Source organism: Balaenoptera ricei, chromosome 13 (assembly GCF_028023285.1).
Source record: "Balaenoptera ricei isolate mBalRic1 chromosome 13, mBalRic1.hap2, whole genome shotgun sequence".
Classification (NCBI taxonomy): Eukaryota; Metazoa; Chordata; class Mammalia; order Artiodactyla; family Balaenopteridae; genus Balaenoptera; species Balaenoptera ricei.
The window spans coordinates 43,760,051-43,786,358 of NC_082651.1; the positions used below are offsets into that span (position 1 = coordinate 43,760,051).

General features: G+C 36.9%; 1 protein-coding gene across 1 annotated transcript in view; it reads right to left on the reverse strand.

The window, feature by feature from the left end:
- ANTXR1 (ANTXR cell adhesion molecule 1) overlaps positions 1-26,308 on the reverse strand; it is a 242,165-nt gene that overhangs the window by 195,078 nt on the left and 20,779 nt on the right. Inside the window, exons 2-3 of the mRNA XM_059943152.1 lie at positions 21,773-21,844; positions 17,345-17,416 (exon numbers count right to left, since the gene is read on the reverse strand). Of these exons, the coding sequence (XP_059799135.1) occupies positions 17,345-17,416; positions 21,773-21,844 (144 nt within the window). The remainder of the gene's footprint in view (positions 1-17,344; positions 17,417-21,772; positions 21,845-26,308) is intronic.

Consider the following 26,308-nt stretch of genomic DNA (forward strand, 5'->3'; position numbering starts at 1 on the left):
TGATAGACAAGAGTCTGCTATTTTGGTCAGGCTGGAGAAGGCTACACTTCTCTCCAAAGATAGGACTTCCTTATCACACTTTGGAGCAATATTGGGCTGGAGGTGGGGGTAGGTAGGAGTATACTAGGTCCACACCAGATAATCCAACCCACAAGTCAAATGTGTGCACATCTATTTGAGAAAAGTTGGGGGATCATACAAGATGTTGGTAGGATTTGGGTAAAAGAAAACTCTTATAAATCGCTAATTGGATTGTAGATTGGTGCAGCCCCTTTGGAGAACAATTACATCATGCCTGGTTAAGTTACATATTCACATACCAAAGACCTAGCAATTCAATCCCTAGTTATATATCGCTATAGAAGAGAAATCTTGCTTCCCACCTGTCTCGGAGACAGGTACAAGAATGTTCATTGCAACTTTGTTTGTAACAGCAAAAAGTTAGAAACTAACTGTCCATTAATAAGAGAATAGATTAGTACATTGTGGTACATTATCACAATAAAATGCAATGCAACAGAAGTATACATTAGTTACAATGAACCAAGTGTAGCTACATGTATCTACATAGAAAAAGTTTCAAAAACATGATGTTAAGTGTAAAAAGCAAGTTCAAGAAAAATACATGCAATATGATAATTTATTATAAAGTTGAATATGAAACAATATATTATTCATGGGTATGTAAAAATATACAACAGTCATTAAAATGATAAATCCCACATTCAGGACAGTAATACCTCTGGTAAGGAAAGAGAAAGGGAGGGGGGTCAATACCTGTAACATTTTATTTCATAAGCTTGGTGGTGGATAATGAGTGTTTACTATCCTTTTTTTGGTATGCTTTTGTTATACTTAGAATATTTAATAATTTAAAAAATTGTTGAGAGTGAGTAGCAAAGGCTGAACTGCAGTCCATGAGGAGCCACTTCGAGCCTATGAAAGGCAGCACTAAATCTAAGGCTCAAGTCCCCACGCTGGAGGCCAAGAGGCTAGGAGGTGATGGACAAGCCTGATGTTGACCAATAGTGGTGTTTTTTTTGGTTAGGCCACAGAAAATTTTTGGTTGTGGCTATCTAGCTTTGAATATGAGAACTCTACCATCATTTGACTCCACTATTTCTGAAGTTTGCCTTGCTGGCTTCATCCAGACAAGAATGTTTCTGGATGCTGCTCTGTCAGATTTTATCCTTTATATATGTATGTGCCACATGAAGCATAGTAGGTGAGGAAGGGAAGTAACATTTCCTGAGTATCTATGCTGTGCCAGGGTTTCTGCTAGGCTCTTTCCACGTATTAGATCATGAAGCTTCTCAACAACACCATATGATGTTTATCATCTTCATTATACATTTGAAAAAACAGATTCATAGAAGTGAAGAACATGCACATGCTGGTGGAGCCCAGATTAGAACCCAGGCTGGTCCAGGTACAAAGTCTGTGTTGTCTCTACTACATCTGTGGCATCCAAACTTGGTATAGGACAATGTACTGGACACAAAGACACAGAAGATGTGTGTGTGTATATGTATATATATAATTTTTTTTTCCCTGGGGCATAAATTGTACTCCAAAATTTGAGAAAGGACTCCACATGATTTTCATATAAAATCAAGCATTGGTGTATTATAGAATAGAATACAAATGCACATGCATTTTTTTTGTATTACTCAGTAATTAAAAAAAAAATTTTATTGGAGTATAATTGCTTTACAGTGTTAGTTTCTACTGTACAGCAAAGTGAATCAGCTATACGTATATATATATCCCCTCTTTTTTGGATTTCCTTCCCATTTAGGTCACTACAGAGCATTGAGTAGAGTTCCCTGTGCTATACAGTAGGTTCTCATTAGTTATCTATTTTATACATAGTATCAATAGTGTATATATGTCAATCCCAATCTCCCAATTCATCCCACCCCCCTTTTTCCCCCTTGGTATCCTTACCTTTGTTCTCTACATCTGTGTCTCTATTTCTGCTTTGTAAATAAGATGGTCATTTTTAAGATGAAAGGATGTTGAAGAAATTTCTTGCTTTTGATGAGCCACTTCAAACTCTACCCTAGGACCCCAGGGCTATGCCCCAGGGTACTTTCTTCTACTAACAGGGGTCCTCCAGAGGGAGAGTGTGAGAAACACTGGACCACTCTACTCTCACACATCTCAGTCTGTTCCCACCCCCGCTGAATTGCTTCAAGGTGGGTTCTTTTTACCATCATTGAAATGCAGTATGAGAAGCCCTTAGACAAACTTCCTCTAGAGACATTGCCTGTGTGCTCCTGTCTGGAGGAAGTCTTGCTAGAACCATTAGGCAAAGGAAACAATAACTTTTTACCTGACTTCATGCTACAGCAGTGTTTTCTACCCATGCTCCTCTATACAGGGATAGACTGGCCAACGGTTAAAAACTTCAGAGAAGGGTGTGAGGCACGGAGAGCTGGGGACTCACTCTTTGAATTATTCTTGGCTATGCTGTGATGATTTGAGTGGGGTGTGTCCAGGAGGAGTGAGGGTGATTCCTCAGCTCTTTGTTAAGACCCTAACAACCACAAGCGTAACAACACCATTTACTATGTGCCTGGCATTGCTAATCCTTCCAACAGTTCTACGAGGTAGGGCTGATCATTATTATTTATTTTACAGATGAAGAAACCGAGACACAGAGAGGTAAGGACCTTTCTCATGGACTCAGACCCCATGATATTCTCTCTCCATCAACAGGACAAGAGAATAAATAAATGCTCCCCTCCGTTTCTCCTAATTTTGCCATCAAATCTTCTTGTACCTGAATGAGTAGTACTTTAAAATGGAATGAATCCAGAGGCTTTCAAGCACAAAGTATCTGAAGACTCTTTTTCTCTCTTGTTATTTTTAAATTTAGAAAAAGGTTTTAGAACTATGTCTCTTGGTAATGACAGCCTGTATTCATTCTTCTCCAGGAATCAAGTGATGTGTTCAAAATATGTCATTTTCCCCTGTGATACTGATGGCAAAACCACACTCTTCAAACCAAACCAAAGGCTGACTGAGAGGGATAGAGAAGTGTGGTCTCCTGGTTTCCACTCAGCAGTTTGAGCCAAGCATTCTTGGCTTTTACTTCAACTCCTTAAAACCAGTAAGCAAGATGCTTAACCTCTTAACCCCATCTGCAAAATACTGATCCTACCTCTGTACCTTTTTGCGAGGAGTATTTCCAAGCTGACGTCATTAAAAGGCCACAAAGATAAAATGTACAGAGGGCACGTGCTTTCAGGGAATTGCTTTCTGGAAGAAGTTAGAGGGTTTGGGGTGGTGAGTTGTGTATGCTTAGGTTTGTTTTTAATTTAAAAGTGTATACAGTAGTAAAATTGTGGGAAACCCTATAGCACAGTGATTAGGAGTGTGGACATTGGGGCCATGGTTCCCAGGCTCAAATCCAGGTTCCTTCACTTTTATGGCAAGGAGGCTTTGAGCCTTCTCTGACTCAGTATCCCCATCTACATAAAACATAATAAATAATATAATTCCCATAACAACCTTACAAGGTAGGTATTATCATTTTCTCTTCTTATAGTTGAAAAAAGTATTCTAGGTTATTGGTACATAATAAACCATTAATAAAAGAGTATACATTATACATACATATATATATATATATATATATATACACAAATGCGTATGTATTTATGCATTTGCACATATATATAGTGGTTGCTACCATTTAATTATTCCACAGGTAAGAAACAAAAGACAGCAGGATGCATACAAATACAGTGAATTGAGTAAGCTGTGTAATGTAGTAGAAAAAAAATCACTGGATTTAAAAATTTTAATTTTGTGAGTTAAAAAAATTCTACTCTCATTGATTACTTATATGAATTTAGGCAAATAATTCAATCTCTCTGAGAATGATTTTCTTAGCAGTGAAGTGAGGCCAGTGGGTTGGATAAGACATATTAATTCTTTGACCCATAGTTGTTTTGTTATTCTTTGTTTTTTTCATCTTGCAAAGTTTAGAAGAAAGGTGAAAATTCCAGTTAAAAGTAGTGATCTGGGTCTACACTTTTTAACCTCCCCTTTTCTTTCAAAAATGCTGTAGAAACAGCTAAACAAGTATGACAGGGGTAAATGTTTTTCATTGCCAGAAAATTGGTAAGGCTGCCAGACACTTGGAAGAGTTCCTGCAAGATGTAGAGCTGCTGAGATCAGGATGAGAGAAGGACCTACCAGCCTGGAATTCTGTGATCTGAGGAGAAAAGCCTGTGGGTGGTGGCAGGATAGGTTCTTAACACAGTGATCTAACATCTACAACTCACCATTTTCCTTTGGCATAAGCTTCCTCCTTACCTTGGATACACTACTAGGTCTCTACCTTTTTCAAGAAAAAATTACACTACATATAAATTTTCCCATCTTCTTTTCCTGTGATCTTCACATTTTCAACAAAAATTTACATGATCTCTGACAGAACTCATCCCAAATCCCAGTCCTGAAAAACCTAGTTGTTCCTCTTTTGAGTCACTCTATTAAGGAAAATTCTCATAAGATGGAAAGAAAGGACCAATTTAAGAAAGTTGAGAAAATTTCCCCTTTGAAGCAAACTCATATAAGAAACAGGAGAACACATAAAACAATTCTAATTCATATTCATGATAAAGATATATCATCTCTAACACAATAACAGGGTATGCCTCCCACAAACACAAGGAAAAATTCAGGATCAGAAAAATATTCATTGGGTTGAAAGATATTATTTATCAGTTAAAAAATGCAATGGCACTAAAAACTATAAAACATTGATGAAAGAAATTAATGAAAGCATAAATAAATGGAAAGACAGCCTATGTTCATGGATCAGAAGACTTAATATTGTTAAGATGACAGTACTTCCCAAAATGATCTATAGATTCAGTGCAATCTCTGTCAAAATTCCAATGACAGAAACAGAAAAACTTATTCTAAAATTCATATGGAATCTCAAGGGAATCTAAATAGCCAAAACAATCTTGAAAAAGAACAAAAGTTGGGAGATTCACACTTTCTGATTTCAAAACTTGCTACAAAGCCACAGTAATCAAAACAGTAAGGTAGTAGCATAAAGACAGATGTATAGACCAAAGGAATAGAATAGAGGGCCCAGAAATAAAACTTTGCATATATGGTCAAGTGATTTTCAACAAGGGTGCCAACCATTTAATGGGGACAAAAACAGTGTTTTCAACAAATGGTGCTGGGAAAATTGGATATCCATTTTCAATATAATGAAATTAGACCCTTATTTCAAACCATAAACAAAAATTAATTCAAGATGGATCAAGGACCTAAATGTAAGAGCTAAAACTATAAAACTCTTAGAAAAAACAAAGGGGAAAAGTTTTATGACATTGGATTTGACAATGATTTCTTGAAATATAAAGCCAAAAGTGCAAGGCAACAGAAGAAAAAAAATAGATAAATTGGATTCATCAAAATTAAACAATTTTGTGCATTAAAAGACACTATCAACAGAGTGAAAAGGTAACCCACAGAATGGGAGAAAATATTTGTAAATCATATATTTAATAAGGGATTAATATCCAGAATATGTAAAGAACTCTTAGAACTTAATAACAATTAAAAAAAACCCAACTAAAAAATGGACAAAGGTCTTGAATAGACATTTCTCCAAAGAAGATATACAAATGTGCCAATAAGCACATGAAAAGATGCTCAACATCACTAATCATTAGGGAAATACAAATTAAAACTATAGTGAGATACTATATCATACCCATTGGGATGGCTGTTATAAAGGAAAAAAAAAAAAAACCAACAGATTAAATGGATTAAAAACTTGAATGTAAGACCTGAAACCATAAAACTCCTAGAAGAAAACACAGGCAGTATGCTCTTTGCCATTGGTCTTAGCAACATCTTTCTGAGCACGTATCTGCAGGCAAAGGAAACAAAAACAAAAATCGACAAATGGGACGACATCAAACTAAAAAGTTTCATATCTGATAAGGGGTTATTATCCAAAATATATAAAGAACTCATACAACTCAACAACAAAAAAAACGAACAACCCAATTTCAAAATGGGCAGAGGACCTGAATAGACATTTTTCCAAAGAAGACATACAGATAGCTAACAGGCACATAAAGAGATGTTCAACATCACTAATTATCAGGGAACTGCAAATGAAAACCATAATGAAATATTACCTCATGCCTGTTAGAATGGCTATTATCAAAAAGGTGAGAGATAAAAAGTGTTGGAAAGGAGGCAGAGAAAAGGGAACCCTCATACACTGTTGATGGGAATGTAAATCGGTGCAGCCTCTAATGAAAAACAGTATGAAGTTTCCTCAAAAAATTAAGAATAGAACTACCATATGATCCAGCTATTTGACTTCTGGGTATTTATCTGAAGAATATGAAAACACTAATTAGAAAAGACATATGCACCCCTATATTCATCATAGCATTATTTATAATAGCCAATAAATGGAAACAACCTAAGTGCCTGTCAATGGGTGAATGGACACACACACACAGTGGAATACTACTCAGCCATAAGCAGATGAAATCCTGCCATTTGCAACAACATGGATGGACCTTGAGGGTATTACGTTAAGTGACATAAGTCAGATGGGGAAGACAAATACTGCATGATTTCACTCATATGTGGAATCCGAAAGCCAAACAGAAAACCAAAATAAGTGAATACACCAAACCAAACAAAAACAAACACGTAGATACAGAGAACAGAGTAGTTATCAGAGGGGAAGGTGTTGGGGGGCAGTGTGAAATGGGTAGAGGGTCAACTATGGTGATAAATAGAAACTAAATTTTTAGTGGTGAGCATGCTGTAGTGTACACAGAAGTAGAAATATATGTTGTACACATGAAACTTATATAATGTTATAAACCAATGTTACCTCAATTTAAAAAAAAACAGAAAATCTTAAGTATCAATAAGGATGTGGAGAAATTGGAATCCCTATGCATTGTTGGTAGGACTGTAAAATGGTGCAGCCACTGTGGAAAACTGTATGATGGTTCCTCAAAAAATTAAACACAGAATTACTATATAATCCATCAGTTCCACTTCTAGTGTATGCCCCAAAGAATTGAAGCCAGAGACTTGAACAGATATTTACACGCTAATGTTCATGGCAGCATTATTCACAACAGCCAAAAGATGGAAACAACTCAACCATACATTGACAGATAAATGGATAAGCAAAATGCGGTATATACATACAATGGAATATTATTCTGGCCTTAAAAATGAATGAAATTCTGATACATGCTACAACATGGATGGACCTTGAAGACATGTTAAGTGAAATAAGCCAGACAAAAGGACAAAAATTATATGATTCCACTTATATGAAGTACCTAGAACAGGCAAAATGATAGAGATAGATGGTAGAATAGAGGTTGCCAGGGACAGGGGAGAGTTTCAGTTTGGGATGATGGAAAAGTCCTGGAGATGGATAGTGGTGATGGTTGCACAACTTACTGCCACCACATTGTATGCTTAAAAATGGTTAAAGTGTTAAGCTTTATGGTATGTATATTTTACCACAATTTAAAAAAAATGCAATGGAAACAGTGAACAGTAAGGTGAATGCTGCAAAGACAAAAACAAAACAACTTAAATTGGTGAATGACTGAACCAGAATGAAACATTCTCCAAGAACTCAAAGAAAAATGGTAGACATTAAAAAATTGTACTTATAATAGAGTATAAAAGAGATTTTGGGTAGATTCAAGAACCCAATGAACAGACAGAAGAAAAGTAATAATAAAAGAAATAATAGAAAAAAAAAATCCTAAGCCGAAGAAGTTTATTAACTTGTCAGATGGAATGGCTCAAGTCCTATACAAAGTATTATACAAAATTAACGGATGGCCTTGTGCCAAAATATACTCTCTTGACTTTTTTTTTTAATTCCAAAGACAAAGAAAAAATTTTTTTTACAAGCATTTAAGAGGGGAAAACAAAGGAGAAATGTACTAAATTGGAATCTCTCCTTTTTCTATATGCGATATAGAACAGAATACATGCAAGTTGACATGGTATCACTGTCTCTAGTAAATTTAGGGGAAAAGATAGTCAGGATATAAGAACTTTATAATTAAAGTTCAATTAAAATATTTACCTGAAGGTGAATAACAACAATTCTCAAATAAGTTGGGACTTAGAAAGCTTAATATTCACATACCCCTCAGAAAAATTTTACCTGAAAAAAGACTCAGCTAACTGAGAAATTTAAAAAATAAATTAAAAAAATACTTCAAATACTGGAAAGGAAATATGTATATGTGTGTGTATGTGTATACACTTATGAAACATAATGCAAATATTTCTAAATAAATTGAGCAAGGAGAAAAATAAATATTATTTAATTCTTGCCGTTATAAAGACAAGCATCCATTGGGAACTGTTACTAGAATAAGAATTAAATTATACTCTTTCAAATTATACTTTTCAAATCAATGGTGGAATATTAAAATATCAAGCAAGGGTAAAAGCTAAATGGGTGGGCAAAGATGTAGTAAGAAAATACAAAAAAATTTTAAGTTTATAATATTTTTGGACAAAGGACTTAAAAAGCATTAAAGATGATAAAGTTTACTTTACATTGATTAGAAATATATTCCATAATAAAAACACATGTGAGCTAAATAATACAGTATAAATGATAAGGCAATGTACTGAAAATTCAGTCATGGTGGAAAGTTTGAAAATATCTCTCTGTCTTCACAGATCAAGTAAACAAAAATATAAAATATAAAATATTTAATAAATTTAATCAATATATTCTTATATAAAACTTTTTATTCATCAATGTATACATATTTTCTAACATCCATGAATGATAAGTAAAATTTATTCCTATATTAGGCCACCAACAAAAATTAATAAATTTAAAAAGTAGAAATTATATAAACCATATTTTCTGAAAAAATGCAATGACTCTAGACATTGAGAAAAATATAAAAAAACAAAAATCATGTGGAAATTGTAAAATATTTTATAAATAATTTAATATCAAATCTAAAATTATAAATATAAACTATTTAGAAATTAACAATAATGAGAACAGTACATGTTGGAGCATATGAGATTCAATAAGGATGAAATTTAGAGTATAATTTATATTCATAATAGCTTCTTTATTAAATGAGAAATAATAAAATATAATGAACTTCAATTCATAAAAAGAGATGAAATAAAAGATAAGCCAAAGGAAGGAATTAATAATAGCAAAAGAATAAAGTAATATATCATAAAACAAAACAATTATAGAAAATAAAACTGATGAATAAATCTAAGAGAGAACCCACTGAGTAATTTGAATGGGGCAATAAGAGACAAAAATACTTTACATGAATGTTGGAAAAGGGATATAACCACAGACAGAGAAGAGATTTTGAAAATTAAAAAGGTATGTTATAAAATTAAAATATCAACACACTGGTAATTTCTACCACTTCTCAAGGTAGAAAATACGATTTTAACAATAGTCATATAAGATTTTGAGATAATTGTCAAATAACTTCTTTAATAATGGTTTAGGCTTAGTTAGCTTTCCTCTGATATGTATTAAACCTTGAACAAACTTACACTTTCTGTATTACTTTAGATATTCCACAGCACATGAAAAGATTGCCAATTCATTTTTCTAAATTTGTGCAATCCTTTTTGCAAGCCTGACAAAGATAGTATAAAATGAAACTCTTGAATATTCTTAATATTAAATATTAATAAGTGATATATTTAGGTTTATATTAAATCAAATCCAGAAATATAATAAAAGAGCAAACCATGATGAATAAAATTTATTTCAGGAATTTAAGGTTAGTTTCACATCAGGAAATTTTTTGATTTGAAATTTTCACATAGACAGGGCAAAGGAAATAAAAGAACGATATAATTATCTTTTTATGACAAAAGGGTATTTAATGAAACTAACATTTCAGATAAAAATGTTTTAATAAACTTGCAGTTGAAGAATCATTCCTTAATATAGTAGATAAAAAACTCTATGAAGTCAATGTCCAATAAAGTACATAATTGTGAAACACAAGTCCATTAAAGTTTGAAAATTTTAGCCAATGTAATAAGATACCCAAGAAGACACACCATATACAAAAATAAACTCAAAATGGTTTAAAGACCTAATTAACATAACACCATTAAACTCCTAGAAGAGAACATAGGCAAAACATTCTCAGACATAAATCGTACCAATGTTTTCTATGATCAGTCTCCCAAGGTAGATTAAATAAAACCAAAAATAAACAAATGGAACCTAATCAAACTTAAAAGTTTTTGCACACCGAAGGAAACCATCAACAAACTGAAAAGAAAACCTAAGGAATGGAAGAAAATATTTGCAAACGATGCTACTGACAAGGGGTTAATATGCAAAATATACCAACAGCTCATACAACTCAATATCAAAAAAACAAGCAACCCAAGATACCTGAGAAGGTATAAAAGATATAAATATTAGAAAAGAGGACAGAAGTTATCATTAATTATAAATAATATAAACATCTTACTAGAAAACCACTCCAAAATTAACTAGAAAAATATTAGAATTAATATAATGTTTCATTAAAATGATGGGATAAGAAATAAATCTACAAAGCAATAATTTCCTCCAAGCCAGTATGTCTTAACTGTTCGGGGGGCATAGGCCTGTTCTGTTGCAAATTACAAGCTCCCTGGTTTGCAAATTTTTAAAAATAATTTTATGGAATTCAATAAAAGCCCATGGATCCCAAATTATAGGTTAATTGCTTTATAGTGAACAATAGTTTAGAAAATACAACAGAAAAAAAATTCATTCACAATGGAAGCACAACTTTAAAATGTCTAGGAATAAACTTAGTGAACACTGTATGAGACTGAGCTGAAGAAAATATCAAAACCTCATTGGGGGATGTAAAAGGGAAGTGATATATCCTTAAATAAGAGAATCAATATAGTAACAATGTAATGCCATTTTGTTAAGGTTATTCTGTACTTTTCATACAATTCAAATGAAAACCCCAGGAATATTTTGGAACATTAAAAAAATTTTTTAAAATGCATGTGGTAGGGAAAAAGACCCACTAAAGACCAGGAGATTTTCACACAGGATTAGAAGTGAGGAAGGATTTGTCTTCCAGATGTTAAAACTGATTAAAATAATGTGGTAGTGGCATAAGAACAGACAGAAATACAGTGCATCAGAATAGAAAAGCCAGCAATGGACACAAGTATATGAAAAAGTTTAACTTTTCAAATTGGTAGTAAAGGATTATCCAGTAAATGGTGTTGGAAAAACTGCCTAAACACTTGGAGAAAAAAGATGGATCTTGGCTTCATACCTTACATCGGATTAATTCTAGAAGTAATAAACTAAATGTAAGAAAAAAATTATAAAAAATACTGTAAGTAAAGGTAGTCAAAAAAGGACAATAGCAGCTCAATCACAATTATGAATACTGATGTTAAATTTCTGAATAAAATACAGAAAACAGGATTCAGTTCTATATCAAAATAGTAATATATCACAACCAAGTGTAACCAGATATGCATATGGCCCAATATTAAAATATCTTTTGTAATGCATTTCTCTGTATTAGTAGGTCAAAGGAAAAATATGACTTCAATAGATACCAGAAATGCATTTAATTAAGCTGAATATCTATTCTTGTTTTCTTTTAAAGGAAGAGTTGGACTTCCTTGACATGATCTCATTTCCAAATGATGAAATATTTGACGTATTTCGATTAAGATCAGGAAAAAGACCATCCAAGGAATTTTTAGGGAATCATGTGCAGTAGTTAACACTAAAATAATTTATTCTATTAGTACTTAAATTAACATTAATCCTTTATTATGCTAATGAGGAAACCTAAAATACTTGTTACAATTTGTCAATCGTTTTGCAAATTGTTGAAGCTAAGAAATCTTGAAAGAGCAACATGATATGATGCAAAGCCCATGAGTTGGACTGAATCCAGAATCCAGAATCAGAATACCAGTTCTGCCATTTTTGTTCTTTGATCTTAGCAAGTTGTCTAAGCTCTCTGAATCTCAGTGTCCTTATCTGTAGAACTGAAGTAATATCAGGTTTGCTATAGGCTATCTCTTCTGTGGATTGTAGTAAAAAGTCTGGACAAAATGAAAAAAGCAAACACAATAAAACTCTGAAAAGCAAAAAATGCAGGTGGATTGGAGAGTTAAAACCTGGAGAAATAACCCATACAAGGATGAATTCCAAATTTTTTTTCTTCATTTCCCTCACGGCTTTAATCTGAGGGTGGGCCTCAGTCACATGGCAGTAGCCTGGGATGTCATCCTAAAAGCTAAGAAAGCCACCATATTTCTGGCCTTTGGGAAAAGCGGCCCCTGTGGTTCAAAGAATGCGGACGAAATCCCATTTCTATTTCTCTCTTATGACTCCTGGCTTTGCCCCAGGGGTGGCCTCAGTACAGAACTGCACGCAGCAATGTGGTGACCAAGACTCCAAGAGAAACCCCATTTTTCTTGCTAGAAGACTTGGAGGGCAGGGGCCTCATTGAGAAAATCAGTGTGTGGGGAATCCTGGAGAGGAGAGAGCTCTTGAAGGGGATCCCTCTACTTCTATGTATGAAGCTGTATAACTCCCAGGCTCATGTCTGAACTGCATACGTGCAGGAGACACCCAAAGCAGCTTAGCAAAGACTTTGAAAACTGAACCCAAATCAAAACCACAGAAGACAAGATAGAACCTGTGATCTGAACCTAGTCAGGTTGATTGCCTACTAAAGCAAACAAACAAACAGGGGCTTCCCTGGTGGCGCAGTGGTTGAGACTCTGCCTGCCAATGCAGGGGATACGGGTTCGAGCCCTGGTCTGGGAAGATCCCACATGCTGTGGAGCAACTAGGCCCGTGAGCCACAACTACTGAGCCTGCGCATCTGGAGCCTGTGCTCCGCAACAAGAGAGGCCGTGATAGTGAGAGGCCCGCGCACTGCGATGAAGAGTGGCCCCCACTTGCCGCAACTAGAGAAAGCCCTCACACAGAAACGAAGACCCAACACAGCCATAAAAAAATAAATAAAATAAATTAAAAAAAAAAAAAAGAATGAATGAAGAAAATATTGCTAACTTTACTCATATTGGCACTGAAGTTTGTATCTATACTTAAAAAACAAACAAACAAATCAATATTCTCTATAGGATTTGAATACGACTCAGAGTCTCAACAACATGATATTAAAAACTTTTAGAATATAATCTAAAATTGCTTGACATACAAATCACCTAGAAAATGTGAACCATTCTCAGGAGAGCAGACAATTAAGATGCCAATCCTGAGCTATTGGAATTATCAGTTATAATAACTGAAGTTATTATATAATAGGAGTTATAATAACTATAATCCATGAGGTAAAGGTAACACACTTGAATTAAATGGAAAGATAGAAGTTCTCAGCAGAGAAATAAAAATTTTAAAAAGAACCAAGTAGATATTTTAGGACTGAAAAACACAATATCTGTAATAAGAAATTCAGTAGATGAGCTAAACAGCAGAATGGAGATGACAGGAAAAGAGTCAGTTAACATGAAGACAGAACAATAGAAACGATCTGGTATAAAGAACAGAAAGAAAATTGCCAAGAAAAAAATTAAACAGAACTTCAGAGGCATGTGGAATAACATCAAAAGGTCTAACATGTGTGTCACTGGGGTCTCAGAAGGAGAGGGGAAAATGATCAGTGCAGAAAAAACTATTTGAAAAGTAACGGCCACAGATCCACACAATTTGGTGAAAGACATAAATTTCTAGATTCAAGAAGCTGAGGAAAGCCAAAAGAGGATAAACTCAAAGAACAAACAGAAAAAAAAAAACAAAAACAAAAGTGTGCCAGACACATCATAATCAAACTGCTGAGAACTAAAGATAGAGAAAAAAATCTTGACAGCAGTTAGTGAAAAATGACATTTTACATATGAAACAATAAATCAAATGACCACAAAGACCACATTAGAAATTGAAGTAATAATGGTTATATGGGAATAAATAAATGCTATGTAAAGTGCTTAGCAGATAAGACACAAATGGCAGAGGTATCATTAGTCTAATTGTAATTCCTCTACTACATCTCAACACAACATAATTATTTTCCATTCTGTTTCTTCAACCTTCCCATGGTTTCCCCTGTGTGGATCTGATCCAGAGAACTGAATGCAAATGTACTTTTGATATACCCCAAATCTTTTGCTCTTGTTGAAATGAGAGTCTCTGCTAATTCATGTCTTGTTTTTGAACAAGATTTTAAAAATTCTGTAAGTCTCCTCAGTTACTACATAGGTAAAATAATGCATCTTTTACTGTCTTATAGGGATATTAGGAAGATCAAATGAGACATAGAAAAAAATATAAAAATTCCTGTGCCCAACTAAATCACTGAAAGTCATATATTTCAGAAAAAGTAGCAGGTTGGAAGTTCTGAAAGTCTAATTCTTTACACCAATCACATGAGAAACTATTTTAGAGAGAGCTGGCTTGCCTGCGTCTTTCCACAGGCTGACAAGGTTGGGGATGGGTCAGTGAACCATGGTCATGCTTTGCCAGCTGACCCACAGATTAGGCCAAGTAGTCACCAAATGAAACTCATTCAGCCTTACACACACACACACACACGCACACACATATATATATATATATATATATATATATATATATATATATATATATACACATTCTTTTCCATTATGGTTTATCACAGGATATTGAACATAGTTCCCTGTGCTATACAGTAGGACCTTGTTGCTTATCCATTCTATATATCATAGTTTGCATCTGCTAATCCCAAACCATTCAGCCTTTAGCAAGGTATTTCTGGCTGTTGTTTGATGCATATTCATCCCTTAATTATTAAATGCTGCTCCCAGCAAAGTAGAGATTCCAATCCCAGTCTTCTCCTTGGCATGGGATACTAGGAGCAGTGAAGTTAAGGTACAAAAAACTAGATTCAAAGTAGGATTCAGATGACTAATTTGAACTAGCATAACCAAAATGGGTTTGAAAGACTCGATGTTCTACTAGTGTTTATAAATCTGTGACTTCCCTCCACCTCTCCAACTTCCCAGAGGCTGCGAGCAGTAGCACACAAAATATCCACAGGGGATGTGTGAACTTGGTCTCTTGCCAAACTCTTAGGTGCAGAGCGAGTGGAATCAGCATGAAGCAGCACTAGGCAGCCTTGTGTTGTAGGAGGATGTGAAGAATGGGTGAGAGAGGAGTTTTCTCCGAAGAAAAGACATCTCTGCAAATTATGACTGAGATATTATCATATATAAAGACTGAGAGAGATTAGGAGTCTTGCATGTAGTCCATAGGCTAGAGACATTGTCTCAGAGCTTCTTAAAATCCTTGACCTTATAGGAGAGGGGTGAGGACATTGTTAACTGCTCGGAGAGAAAGGATGGAAAGGATGATTCAATATATTAAAAATAGTCAGACTTCCTCTGTCTGACTCTCAAAGAGAACCACGGTAAAAGGACGTTGAGACTCAATCAAGAGTGAAAAGATTTAGATATAGCTGTCGTTATTGCCTGTTTCATAGAGATCCTTATGAGGATAATTATGAGAAAATTACGACAATAAATATTACAGAAATTATGACACACAGTCGGATGGGCCATAAACCTTATTCTTGTACAAATTTTTCTTGCTTGTAATTTTAGGATCATTATGAAGCAGCTTGGAAAAGATTGTGCACCAATATTTTGATAACCTGTATTATAAGTTCTGTGATGTCTTTTTTCTTGCATCTCTTTTCTACCTTAATACAGGTAACTTATAAGGAATCTATGTAGCTTGCATCTGGATGACTTGAATATACTTTAGTTCCACTTTGATTTGACACAAAGAAGCGCTAATAGGTCTCAGGTATTGCCTGTTTTATGAGCCTTAAGTCCACTGTAAGAAGAAACCCAATATCAAGAATTTGAAACAAATTAACTTGTGTGGAAGGAATGTAAAGAAAACGGTTGGGTGTCTTGGCCAGAGTATTGTTAGAACAGCGTGTTGAATTGTAAAAGGAATTTTTGATGTTCTGTTTCAATTTTCAGTAGCAAATAAATGTGTGTATAGAGGATCTTAAAAAAAAATCCTTGGCCAATACTGAAGGGAAGTCACACAGGCTTCTTGGGCTTCATGAGTCTCTGTTTAACAGCAGGTGGAGTGGAAAGAATGTGCAACCTGCATCTCGAGTGGCTTCTGCTTGGTATCCTTAGGAACATGACAAGGTCTCAGTTTCTCCTTCTGTTAATAAGGAATAAGAAACCCTTGTTTTAAAAATGGGGTTTCAGTGCATCTCAAATGGCACGCGTGCATATATTAGATACTGTTGAAGGAGTAACAGGACTTGAAAACTTCCATACGTTAAGTGCTCTTTTTGTTACAGATGGGGAACAAAGACATGGAGAAAAATGGAGACTAGCTCAGATGTGCTGTGTGAGTGCCAATTCCAGAAAACCTTACTCCATCCTGTTAGCCCTATTCTCATTTCTAGAAGAATCGCACAGAATAAAGTCTTCCTGCCCTCCCTGTACTTGCCATTCTTCCCTTCTTTTCCCCATCATGTCCACATAAGTTGGCCAATAGTCCCACGTGTGCCCCGCCCTGGGACCTCTCTCATGTGGACCATACCACTTTTTAAAAAGTGGACAAAGCATCATTAACTCAGGAAAAGTGTCATCTCCAATATACCATCCTAGCTGTGAATAAATGACATGTCTCTGTTACTGCTAATTTTCATCTGCAAGTGGTAAAACCCCAACTAATGTTTTTGTTAAGCTAGGTCTAACTAATCTTTTTCTGTCAACAACATTTTCCCATACCTGATTCAAATTTCTTTTAATTTTGTAATGCCATAAACCCTCCCTTTCTATTTGCTGCCTTAGTCATTATGGATGATAATATTTCAAGTTCTTACTTCTCTCGTAGCACACTTATTATATCTCTGAATGCTTAATCCACAAAATAAAATCTAATTTAAATAAAAGAAAATATATTCCCTCAAGAATTTGGTTTGCTAACATTTTGCTCCAAGTTAGCGGACTGAGTCACCAATGAAAGGTAAGATTTACCTTAATGTGATTTAGTCATTTATAAAATTTCACTGACATAAGGAAATTCTATCAAAGTCATCGCAGAGTAAATTAACAGATGGGTCAATGCGCAAAGTTCAAGGCATAAGTCAAAAGAGAGAACTATTCAATTAAAATCACTGCCAGGTCAAAGCTGGCAGTGGGGCACAAATATCAGAACTACTCAAGAAAAGATGGGTTTTGTAATGATAGGGATGGGGAACATCCTTACCTGTCTTCTGTTAGCTTCATTAGGGTTGTTCCTTGAGTAGAGAAGACAATAAAGGACATTCTTAGCTGTGGACTGGAAAGGAAAAGCAATTCTATTAGGGCAGAAAGAGAGACTGTGGAATGCCATTCCCTTCCAGGCTTCCCCCCTCTTCTTCTCTTTATATTATGGCCGCCAGAGCTGCCAACCTTCAACCCAAAGGGCACCTTCACAGCTGGTGTTGCAAGTAGTCAGCCAGCAGCTGACTTGAAGCTGTGGACCAAAGAGAAGACCCACTTTGTCCTCCTGGAGGCTGCTTCTGATTTGACCACCACTCAGTGAGTGTGGGTCACAAGTAAGAAAGCTAAGATTCATCACTTTCCTCTGCTCTGTCTGAAGTGTGCCCCTAGAAGACTGGTTTGCATGCTGTTTATAGAAATCAAGATCCCAACAGACAACATTTGATAGTGTCTCTACTGTAGTCTGGTGTATCCTCTACTGAACAGGGTGTCTCAGGCAATGGCAGCTTGATGCCATTAGCCATTAAGATTATAAGTTCATTTTACTCTGAAAGTAGAATCACCATCAACTTTTAATTTCTATTTGGCTTCCCAAGGAGGTTACCCTATAAGGAAAGCATGTGCTGATGGGCCACAAGACTACCTATTCTATTTGGTAGTTAAACTTCTCATGATTAATGAATACATCGGCATGGTTTTTATATGGCGGTACTTGGAAGCTTTGCCAATGTGAAATCCACACTCTGAGAGATAGATCAACTCTCAGCTGAGGACAAACGTCTTTTTCGGTCTGCAAGATAGACTGTCAGACTACAGTGGATTCACCATTGGAATGCCATCCTTTGGGGCTCTCTCTAAGTAGCCAGATGGTTCACCCTTCATAGCATCAACCTATTTCTTCATGATGCAGTAACCTCCCATACCTGACCTGGCCCCAAATCTTATATTTCCCACTTCCTAAAATGTCTCCCCAAACCTTCCCCCTTTTCCTGACAACAGTCATTGTTTCCCAGCTGGTGACCTTGCCTATCATCATTCCTTGCTCCAACTCATTCCTCACACTGCTTCCAGGATTATTTTCCTAAAATATAAATCAGATCTTGTCACTCATCTGCTATCAAACCTCCAATGGCTCCTAATGCATCCAAGATAAAGTCTACATCCATTACTGTATGTCTGATGCATCTTCGGAAACCCTTTAGCATGGTGTGTAATACTTGGTAGGAGCCCAAGCAACACCTGGTGAATTGAAATTGGCCTTTTGAAAAAGACCTGGGTTCTCTATCCATGGCACCATGCTGCCTTTTACTACCTCACTAGTGCTGGGCCAGGAGGACACCACATCAGAAATGATAATAAAAATCATAATTATCATGATAATATAATAATGGCCAACCTTATCAAGTACTTACTATGTGCCAAGCACTACTGTAAGTGATTTGCATGTATTATTTCATTAAACTTGTAATAACTTTATGAGATCATTATTATTATTATTCATATTTTCCATGAAAGGAAATTGAGACCCTGAAAGATAAAATAATTTTCCCAAAGTCACACAGTGGGAGAGTGGTAGACCTAGGGCTTAAAACCAAGCATTCTGATTCTAGAACTTGGGCTCTTAACCACTACGTTATACTTCCTCCCTTATATAGAGTTAAGCTCTGGAAAGAATGAATTTGAAATGCGGGAAATGTAGGTCTCCAAGGGGTAATTGGTATATGAATCTGGGCTGGAGACATAATTTGGGAGTTCTCAGCACACTGATGTGAGTAAAATTGTTCAGAGTATCAGCAGGGAGAAGGGAAGGGAGCCAAACCAGAACCAACACCAACATTTAAAGGCCTGGCTCCGGGCAGGGGATGAAAGGAGAGCCAGAAGCCAGCGGAGGAATTTTAAGGAGAGATAAATCTGAATCCAATGAAGGTCCTCTATCCAGCAGAACAAGGACTACATGGCTGTCAATGGATTTGTCCTCTAGGGCATCACTTAGGGAATTTGGTGAGAGCAAGCAGGTCGAGGGTGGGGATGAAGGCCAGATGGGAGTGGGTTAAGGAATGAATGAGAAGTAAGGATATGGAGATGGTGAGTCTTTAAAGATATTTATCTGAGTGAGAAACTGGTAAAGAATTAAGGTAGCATCTATAGGAAGACATGATCAGGAAATTCACTGTTTTTTTCAGATGAGGTTATGTCTATTGATAGTGGAAATGGAGCCAGAGGAAAGGTAGAGAAAAATACAAGAGAGAAACAAAGACCTGGGGGATATTGGAGACAATGGGATAAAATGGACTAAAATGGAAGGACAGGCTTTAAATAGGAGGGATACTTGAATCTCAGAGACGATGGGAAGGGCATGCATCCATCTTTTAAGAGGAGGATTGGAATAGGAGGTAATCCCTTGCTTGCTGTTCTCTGGGCTCTTGGTGAAATAGGAGGTGAAGTTCTTTGCTGAGAGTGATGGGTGTGAGGTTCAGGTTGGGGGCTTCAAGAAAATGGTGAAAAGTTATATTACTGATTGAGCAGGTATCATGTGTCAGGCACTACTATAGGCCCTGGGGCTGAAGCAGGCAACAAAAGACAGACCCTCCTCTTGGAGTTTGCATGGCAGTAGTGTCTTGGTGCCACACTTTGAGGAGGGTCCATAGCCAAAGAGGGCCAGAGGAGACAATTAAAGACAATTAAAGGAAAGTGCCTCGTGGCCATGTCAACTACTCTGGTCCTCAGTTTCTTTGTCTATAAAACGAGGAGGACTGGATTAAGTGCTCTCTTAGTTCCCCCAACTCCTACCTCTAACGTCTTTGAATCTAAAATAGCAAAGTGTCTGGAGTTTCTGAAGGAACTGGGGAAGAGAAGTGTCACGTGCTCACTCTTAGCCAGGTGCTGGGCTAGCTGCTTTGCACACTTAGCCAGGTGCTGGGCTAGTTGCTTTGCACATGTTTTCTCGTATAATTTTCACATGCAAACTAGGGCTCAACCAAGGTAAGTAAATTTCTATGGTTGCCCCACGGAGCTTGGATGCAAATCCACATCTGCCTAACTTCAAAGCCTTTTCCAGGAGACTCCTCTGCTTTAGAGGGAACAGAAAACCATTAGAGGAAAGAGAGACATAGCAGATACTCTCAAGTGTCTGGAGGCAGATTTGTTTTATATCACTCCAGATGGATGAGAGTGTAGGAAAGGACATTATGGGTCAATGAAAAAAAAGACTCTTATGGAAACTGGAATTATCCAACTATTGGGTTGTTTGCCTCAAAAGGCAGCAGTGAATGCCTCGGAAGATAGCTTGGGAAGTTGTTCCTTTCAATTCTAAGCTTGTACAATTCTCTTAACTTTGCTTTTAATACCATCCATGTATTTGCTTCTCTTCTTTTCCTCTACTTTTCCCGCCTGTCTCCTCCCAGCCTCTGTTTTCTCCCTTCATCTGGGTGTAGAAGCTTCCTGCTGTAGTTTCCAATTTTTGGCATAATGGAGAGGACGCCTCTTAACTCTCTCCCTCCAATCAAGCAAGTGGGTACATGTTGAGACCAGTAAGTGAATTTGCAGGGAACACATTTGTCATTACCCTGGTCTCAGAGGACAACTTGTCTTCTGAGATTAAAAAAAAAAAACAACATATTCAAAGAGGAAGTATATGGTTACTCACATCAGCTGGAGGACTCTACAGAGGCCATCAAGCAGGGTTGGAGCTGCTTTCAAATTTACAATGATCAGAACAATTTTACCAAAGACCTTGACAATTGGCTTCAAGCATATCCGTTAATGCTGTCACAGTTGTGTTGTCCTTTGGAGGTTGCACGCAAGGAGGGTGAAATGACCTCCTTTCTTTTACTAGTGGGTGTCTATACTTATTGGAAAGTAGGACCTCCAAGGCCCCCGCAATGTGTATAGTGACAATGTTCAAAACTGCATTGTCCTTCCTTGGAAAGTGGTGTCAAGAATGCTCAGAGGATTCTACCTGATAAGGCATATAGCCAGGCTGGCCAACCATGGCGGTTTGCCCAGGACTGAGGAGAGTTCCCAAGATGTGAAACTTTCAGTGCTAAAACCGAGAAAGTCCTGGGCAAACTGGGATGAGATGGTTACCTTACACCCTACAGCCTCTACACACGGGTCCAGCCAGCATGAGCCAATTGCCCCAGCATGATGCACCGTGAAAGAAAATGTTAACGATCCTTCTAGAAGGATATTATTTGACAAGAGAGGGAGAAAATTAAAATGTTGGTCTTATAACCAAATCAGGGTCCTCTTGAAAACACGAAGTCAAAAGTTATTCTAACATGCGACAAAGATGAAAACAAAGTCAAGTCTCTGTTATAAGATCTGAGAGTCTACCTTTGTCAAAAAGCATCCCCAAAGTGGTTAGTAATTAGTAGAATAGCAAACAGGCTGGTTTTACTCATGACAGAGAACTACTCATTATGTGTCTCACCTGATGAATTTATGAGCCAACTGTTCCACGAAGTAATAGATTTCATTCCAGTGGTGCAGCACACTTCCTGATCTAGGAAAATAAAACAGATGTGACTTAATCAGGTGTTCATTTGTCTTTACCTTGTGTCACATAGTCTATTATTTTACTTTTGACCTATCCTCTAACTGGGCTCATTATCTGTAATTTCCATAACTTTGTAAATTATTTAAAAGGATGCTTAGACTTAATGTTAGAATTCTGAGAAATTTTGGTAAAGAACTCCCTTCACTCCACCTCCTACTCCTTCCCACCCCATTCCACACACTCACACGCTAAAAACAAAACAAAACAAAACAAAAAAACCCTGGGCCCAACCAGATTCACAGGTTAGTTTCAAATCTTTAAGAAACAGTTATTTTTGTGCTCTTTAAATTATTGCTCTGATGAGAGAAGAAAAATGATTCCAATTCATTTAAATGAAATTAGCACAAACTAGATGCCCAAATAGACAAAGATAAACAAATCCCCCTCCTCAAAAAAGAAGAGTCCAAATTCATTGGTAAATACAGATTCAAAAATCTGTATATAAAATATTAGCAAAATGAATCCAGCAGGAATCCAAAAGAATACTAATTAATTAATTGGTATTTATTTCAGGAATGTATTGATAGTTCAACATTTAAGGATATCTAATACAACTAGTCATACTAATAAATAAAAGAAGAAAAATGATACAGCCTTTCTTTAATAAAAAGGGGGAAACTTTACTGAAAAAAGAGGGAAACTTTCTCTAAGACAGATGGGATCACAGCATTTTAGATTTGGAAGGGGGCTTCTTTATTTCCCAAGGTTGACTTCTGTTTCACTGATACGACTTAACGACTGCTTCAGTTCAGCTTCTAAGTATTTTTCATAGTGCTCGTACTTCAATCTGTTGCATTGACTTCATAGTAAGTTTTTCTATTCTAACCCACTCTTCTGTAGCTTTGATGTTCTTTCCTTTCACTTAAGGATCTATTTCAGCTGAGCCTTGCATTTCTGCCTGTCATTCTAACAATTCTTGAGGTTAGAGTTTGCTCCTTTGACTCTGACATTTTGTACTGCAAACATTTCCCACTGTTTTCAGATTACTTTTATTTTTTATGCACTCATTTATCTTAATTTTAACTTCTAGAGAGTTATTATTATTTTGTCTTTGTTTCAGACTATTTTATAGAAATTTAAGATGAATTTGGGCAAAGTAGATTTTAGGCCTTCCTTTTCATGATACAATATCTTTAGGAATTCTCATTCTGGTTGAGTGTATTCCATCTCTATGAGGAAAATTTATTTTCTTCTGCCCCATATCCAGAAATGATATGTCTGGCTGATCTGAGCAGAAGTGATACAATATGTTACGGTCATGCACTGAAAGATTCCGTATCATAAGGATATCTCATGTTCCTCAAGTTAATCTATAACTTCAATTCTAGGAAAAATTCTGAAAGGAAGTTGTGTTAAACTCAAAAACTGACTCCAAAAATGAAATGAAGATTACAGTTCTAAAAGTAATCAAGGCAATAATGAAAAAAAACAAAGTTGGAAAGTTTGCCCTATCACATATAGTGGCCCTATGGGCATGATATAGAACAGTAGAAGGAATGGAGTAAAATGGAGAGCCCACACTTCGATGTATGTGAGGTCTCTCTATACAGTGAAAGCAGTGATTCAAACTGGGGAGGGAGAATGAACCCTTCCATAAGTGATGCTGTGACAAGGGATTTATAGTTGGAAACAACCAATCAGATCACTATCTCATACCAAATGTCACCCTGGATGTATTAAAACCTAATGGGAAAAACACAACTTTCAATCCATTGCGTGAATTATAGAAGGAGATTTTTACGTCATCATGTTAGTGAAGGGTTTCTTCAACCAGATACAAAAAGTAGGAATTGTTTTTTAAGAAAAGAATAATTTTGACTATCTGAAGGGTCTAAAATTCTGGATGACAAAAGATACCACAAACAAAGACAAGAAGAGAGTGAGAAGGACTTCCCTGGTGGCCCAGTGGTTAAGAATCCACCTTCAGGAACAGGGGATGCGGGTTCAATCCCTCATGGGGGAACTAACATCCCACATGCCGTGGGGCAACTGAGCCTCTCTAGTGCACTGCCACTAGAGATAAGCCCGTGCAGCCACAATGAAAGATCCTGCATGCCGCAACTAAGACCCAACACAGCCAAATAAAACAAAGATAAAAAAAAAAAAAAGGGAGTGAGAGAAGATGTCTGCAATAAATAAAAAAGGCAAAAGATTACTGTCCAAGATATATAAAATAGTTGGTACAAGTAAATATTAACAAGGCAAACAACAGAAAAATAGACAAAGGATCAGAACAGGCAATCCCCTGAAGGATGGTAAGTCAGCATTTGAAAAAACATTCAACTCTTCTGATAAATATAGAAATGCTTTTTTAAACAATTGTTTGGGGAAGAGCAAGCAGTTTCAGGGGGCAGCAGCATAAAGCCCACAGGGTAGAGGGGTGAGGAGTTGGGGAGATGGGGAAAGGGATCAGAGAGAGAAGGGGGCAGGGGCTCTTTTATCAAAAATAAACCTTTTCCAGTAAACTTTTCTATTCCAGTTTCTCAGCCTTTATACATTCCATCTGCTTGGGACACGCAATGTCCACACTGGCAAACTCCTACTCATTCTGTAAGACGCAACTTGGTCTCTGCCTGTTGCCTTTGACCAACACAGATGGGGCTCATTGCTCCTGTCCCAGGCTCTCAGGGCACCGTGTACATCTCTCAGTCACCATCCTCTGATACCGGGTTGCAATCACTTTTTTTTCCAGCTCCCCTTGTGAGGGCCTTAAGGATATTTGCCTCTCCAGCATCTACCTGTTTGTTGGATGGAAGGAAGAAGAGCGTGGGGAGAAGTTTCTATTGCTCATGGATGCCTCCTGATCTTTTGCCAGCTGGACAGCACCTCTTCCGGTCTCATTTGGATGAACACTGTGGGCCTGAGACTCAGACGGCTCCAGCCAATTCCTGTGATCCTATGTGAACCTGAGGAGCCTTCCCAAGTGGATCAAGGATTCTAGAGCACAGCTCCTTGATGAATGGGCCTACCTAATCATCAACAGTAGATGTCTGAGCTTAATGCGAGCTGGGGGTCTCCCCAAAGCTCACCAGAACAGCATATCCCAGCCCTGCGCTTTTAAAGCTTTGGAAAGCCTTTTATTAGAATCCCAGCCATCCTCCTGGACAAGCTTCCATTGTATATTTCAAATCTCAAAGACTGGTCCTGGCTCCTCTTCTTCAGCTATGGGGTAGATGCTCTGGTCCTGCGGATCCTAGTGAGGGCTCTGGCAGATCTGGCCCAATGCTGTATACGTGCTTCAGAACAGGCACTATGTGACTGCTGGTCCAGTTAGAATTCTACAACTCCTTTCCACTGGAATCAAGAGATTTCCTTGAACACTGATTGTCTGTGCCCACTTCTGAAATACAACGCTGTGTTTTGGTCCATATCACCCACACAAGCACTATCTGAAATTTTGGTTCCTGAGGGGTAGGGTAAGACACCTCTGATTAGAGAGGAATCTCCGCAGCTCCTCTATTCCATGTTTGGTTTTCTCATCGGTAGAGAAGTCCTGTAGTGAGGGAATTAAACTGGGAGGGGAGGCAAAGTAGAGGTGAAACAGGGACTTGAACAAGAATTGGGGGCTCTGTTTTTGGTTGTCTGCTAAAGGAGCAGGGGTTTCAAGTAAATCCTTTTTGAGTTTCTTTCTTTGTTTTCAAGGATTGGCCACAAATCATTGGCGTTCCTTTACTTATTAAAAAGGGTCGTCCAATGTTCATTTACATTTTCTTTTGGCTTAAAGCATTTCATTTTCACTATTCTTCTGTCTGACTGACATGTAAAATTCAGACAATATTGGTATTCATCTGATTTCTTGATGCTAGATATAGGGAAAGATCCAAGAAATATCCTGGAGTGTTAAGAAAAAAGTCTAAAGCTATCTGGAACACTTTCTTGCCAATTGACAGGTGCTCTATTTTCTCAGGAAGAAAATAAAATGAGGCCCTTAAGATAAAATGAGAGGGAAGGAGATATTGACAGGTTTGCTTCTCCCATCCCAGCTCTACTAATAATTGTCCTGTTACTGTTGCGGTTTGTTGTTTCCTATTTACACATGACCATTCTTGACACAATTATATAAGCCTGGACCAAAATATACAGTCTTTGTGACACGCTTGAGATGTACATAGCCTATTCCCTCAAGCACTGAGGGTAAACATAACCTTCTAAGATTCTGGGAACAAAACTGGTTTTGTCTTCTCTTGGGTTACCATGGGACCCCAAGGGGCCTCAGCTACGAAAGTGGCAGAGGAATATGGGGTTATGTAGAGCTGCACCTTGGAATCCTTCTAGTTTTCATGACTGAGCTTCTTAACCCACACATGCACGTTCTGTCCTACCCCAATCCTACCCCAAGATCAAATCGCCTCTTAGAGAAGGAAAGAGTCCCGTGGCAGCTGCTTCTGGTTTTAGCATGGAGGTGAGCAT